At 45.5% G+C, this 2,927-nt stretch overlaps 1 protein-coding gene across 1 annotated transcript; it reads right to left on the reverse strand.

Annotated features, from left to right (window-relative positions):
- Positions 1-1,215: 1,215 nt before the first annotated feature.
- LOC117887861 (olfactory receptor 52N2-like) lies at positions 1,216-1,818 on the reverse strand. Its single transcript, XM_034790614.1, has one exon. It carries the CDS (start codon positions 1,816-1,818, stop codon positions 1,216-1,218), a length of 603 nt encoding a protein of 200 aa, XP_034646505.1.
- Positions 1,819-2,927: the final 1,109 nt, after the last annotated feature.

A 2,927-nucleotide genomic window follows, 5' to 3' on the forward strand; every position in this document is an offset into this window, starting at 1 on the left:
CTGTAAGTGATTCAGGGAAGAGGGCCCAGCACCCTGTCACCAGCCAGATTGTCACAGAGCTCACTCTGAGATCCAAAGCACCAGGAGAAAACTTTAGGTCCATTTGTGACTAAAGAGCTGGGGCAGCCTGTCCCGGATTTGTTTGGTCCTCACCTCATAGATGATAGGGTTCAGTATGGGGTTCAGAAGGTAGACATTGGCAATGAGAATTTGAAAATGCAAGACCACATTGTTGTGAAACCTGTGCATGGGGAAGCTGAAGAGAGCTGGGATGTAAGAGGATCAAATCACAGAGAGGTTGGAACTGTAGGTCCCAAAATCTTGAGCTGTTCGTCCTCTGTGGGGAGGATGAAGATGGCCCTGCAGATCTGGATATAGGACACAGCAATAAAAAACATATCCAGACTGATCGAACAGAATGCTCACAGTACGAGTGGGGGATAATGTTGGTTCAACAATAGGGCCACTGCCTCGCCAGGAAGGGATAGGGCCATATAATCACACTGCCATGCAGCACCACAGCCAGGCCCATCTTGGCCACCACACACAGAAGATGCTCAGCATTTTGGGAAGGATGGACATAAACAGGACCAGGTCAGTGATGGCCAGCATGCAGAGGAAATAGTACATAGTCTTTAGAGACAAACCCGTGGAGGCTTGGCTCCCTCCTGACAATGAACAGGATGGTGAAGTTCCCTAAGACAGCTATGGCATACATGGTGGAGAAGGGGATGAAGATCCAGACATGGGCCACCTCCAGGCCAGGAATGCCCAGCAGGATGAAGGTGGAGGGGTTGGTGAATTTGGTTGTGTTGGAATCTGACATGGAGTAGGGGAGATGCTGTCCAAATCTGAGACAGAACGGTGTCTCCTGTATGTACCGTACATTCCCCTGACTTCCTGTATGTGCCCAGGGATGGTCTCAGTACAAATGCCTGGATGGAGAGACAATGTTAATATGAGACTCTACATGCACTACTGGCGTCTGATCTCATGGATAAAGCAGATTGGTCGCTCTTCACACACTGAAAAATGACATTTTCATTATTCAGAGACATGAATTATGAACAATTGACAGTACTAAAGCCAATTCCATATTTTATTGTGTTCCATTTCTACACATCGTGGTGTGGAAAATCTTAATAGGTATCAGCAGGGAACATGAGTGTAGGTACTTGTTATCCATCATTGTTCCTTAATGCAATGAAACCCAGGCTAGAGTATCCATGTTGTAGGGAGTTCCCCATTCACACAGTTGCTGAAAATCTGTTCACAGTGCGTGTGGGGGATGATGTTGGTTCTGCAATATGGCCACTGCCTAGCCAGAAGGAGATAGGGCAGAACGATTGTGCTGCCACGCAACACCACAGCCAGGCCGATCTTGGCCACCAGAATGTTTGTCAGAGTGGTGGAATATCTCAGAGGATTGCAGATGGCCACGTAACGATCCAAAGCCATGGCCACGAGGATCCCAGACTCCATCACTAAGAAAGAGTGAATGAAGTACATCTGGGTGAAGCATGCACTGAAATTGATCTCCCTGGAATTGAACCAGAAGATGCTCAGCGTTTTGGGCAGGATGGATGTGGACAGAACCAAGTCGGTGACAGCCAGCATGCAGAGGAAATAGTACATGGGCCCATGGAGGCTCGGCTCCCTCTTTACAATGAACAGAATAATGAAATTCCCAAAGATGGCTATGATGTACATGGTGCAGAAGGGGATGGAGATCCAGACGTGGGCTGCCTCCAGGCCAGGAATGCCCAGCAGGATGAAGGTGGAGGGGCTGGTGAAGTCAGTTGTGTTGTATTCTGACATGCAGTAGGGTCCAATTCTGAGGCAGAGCAGTGTCTCTTGCATGTACGGTATGTTCCCCTGACTTCCTGTACGTAGGAGAGACAATATTAATATGAGACTACATGCACTACTGGAGGATGTTCTCATGGGGGAAGCAGATTGGTCACCCCTCATACACTGAAAAATGACATTGTCATTATTCAGAGAAATGAATTATGAAGAACTGACCCTACTAATGCCAATTCCATATTTTATGGTCCTCCTTGTGTCAGTAATTCCTACACATTGTGGTGCAGGAAATCTTAACAGGCACCAGCAGGGAACACGAGTGTGGATACTGGTTGTCCATCGTTGTTTCTTAATTCAATGAAACTCAGGCTAGAGAGTTCATGGTGTAGGTAGTTCCCCATTCACCCAGTTGCTCAAAAATTGAGAGTGAAAAACCCCCCAAATCTTTGCCAAGACATGTGCCGGGGGATACATCCCAACTAGAGCACAGCTCAGGGAAAAGACCTGTGTGTCATTGATAGCAACTCGAAGGAAACACCTACTCATTCGCAATTGTAGCCAAAACAAAGACAATGTTAGGAAGTCTAAGGTATGGGATGGAGAATAACCTGCTCTGGATACGTGCTCAGTTTTGGCCATCATTCCCTATAAACGATTTAGCAGATAGAAAGGGGATTTTTGAAACAGGCTATATGAATTGGGGAGGCTGCCATATGCAGACTGACTGAACAGTTTGGGAATGTTTAGTTTAGAGAAAAGACTAAGAACAGGGCCTATGATAGAGGAGAGCAAAATAAAGAATTCCGAACCAGTACCATGTATATATACTTAATGTTTTAAAAAGGTTAATTCCCCTGAGCACAGGCAAATTATCAGCAAAACTGTTTTGGAGCAAAAATTTAGACAGAAAAATTGGATGGAAAATTGCGAATCATTTAAGAAACGTTTATTAGATAGTTAAAAAGCCACATTTTCACCGTCAAGAAAGTGCACACCTTTTTCTAAAAGCCCATTTCTGGGGCAAAATGAAGGCAGCAATTTCAGGGTGGGTGGGTGGGTGGTAAGCAATATATAACAAATGGGAAAAATAGAAAATAGCAAGCAATAGAAACTGGAAGTTA

Source organism: Trachemys scripta, chromosome 1, assembly GCF_013100865.1.
Source record: "Trachemys scripta elegans isolate TJP31775 chromosome 1, CAS_Tse_1.0, whole genome shotgun sequence".
NCBI lineage: Eukaryota > Metazoa > Chordata > Testudines > Emydidae > Trachemys > Trachemys scripta.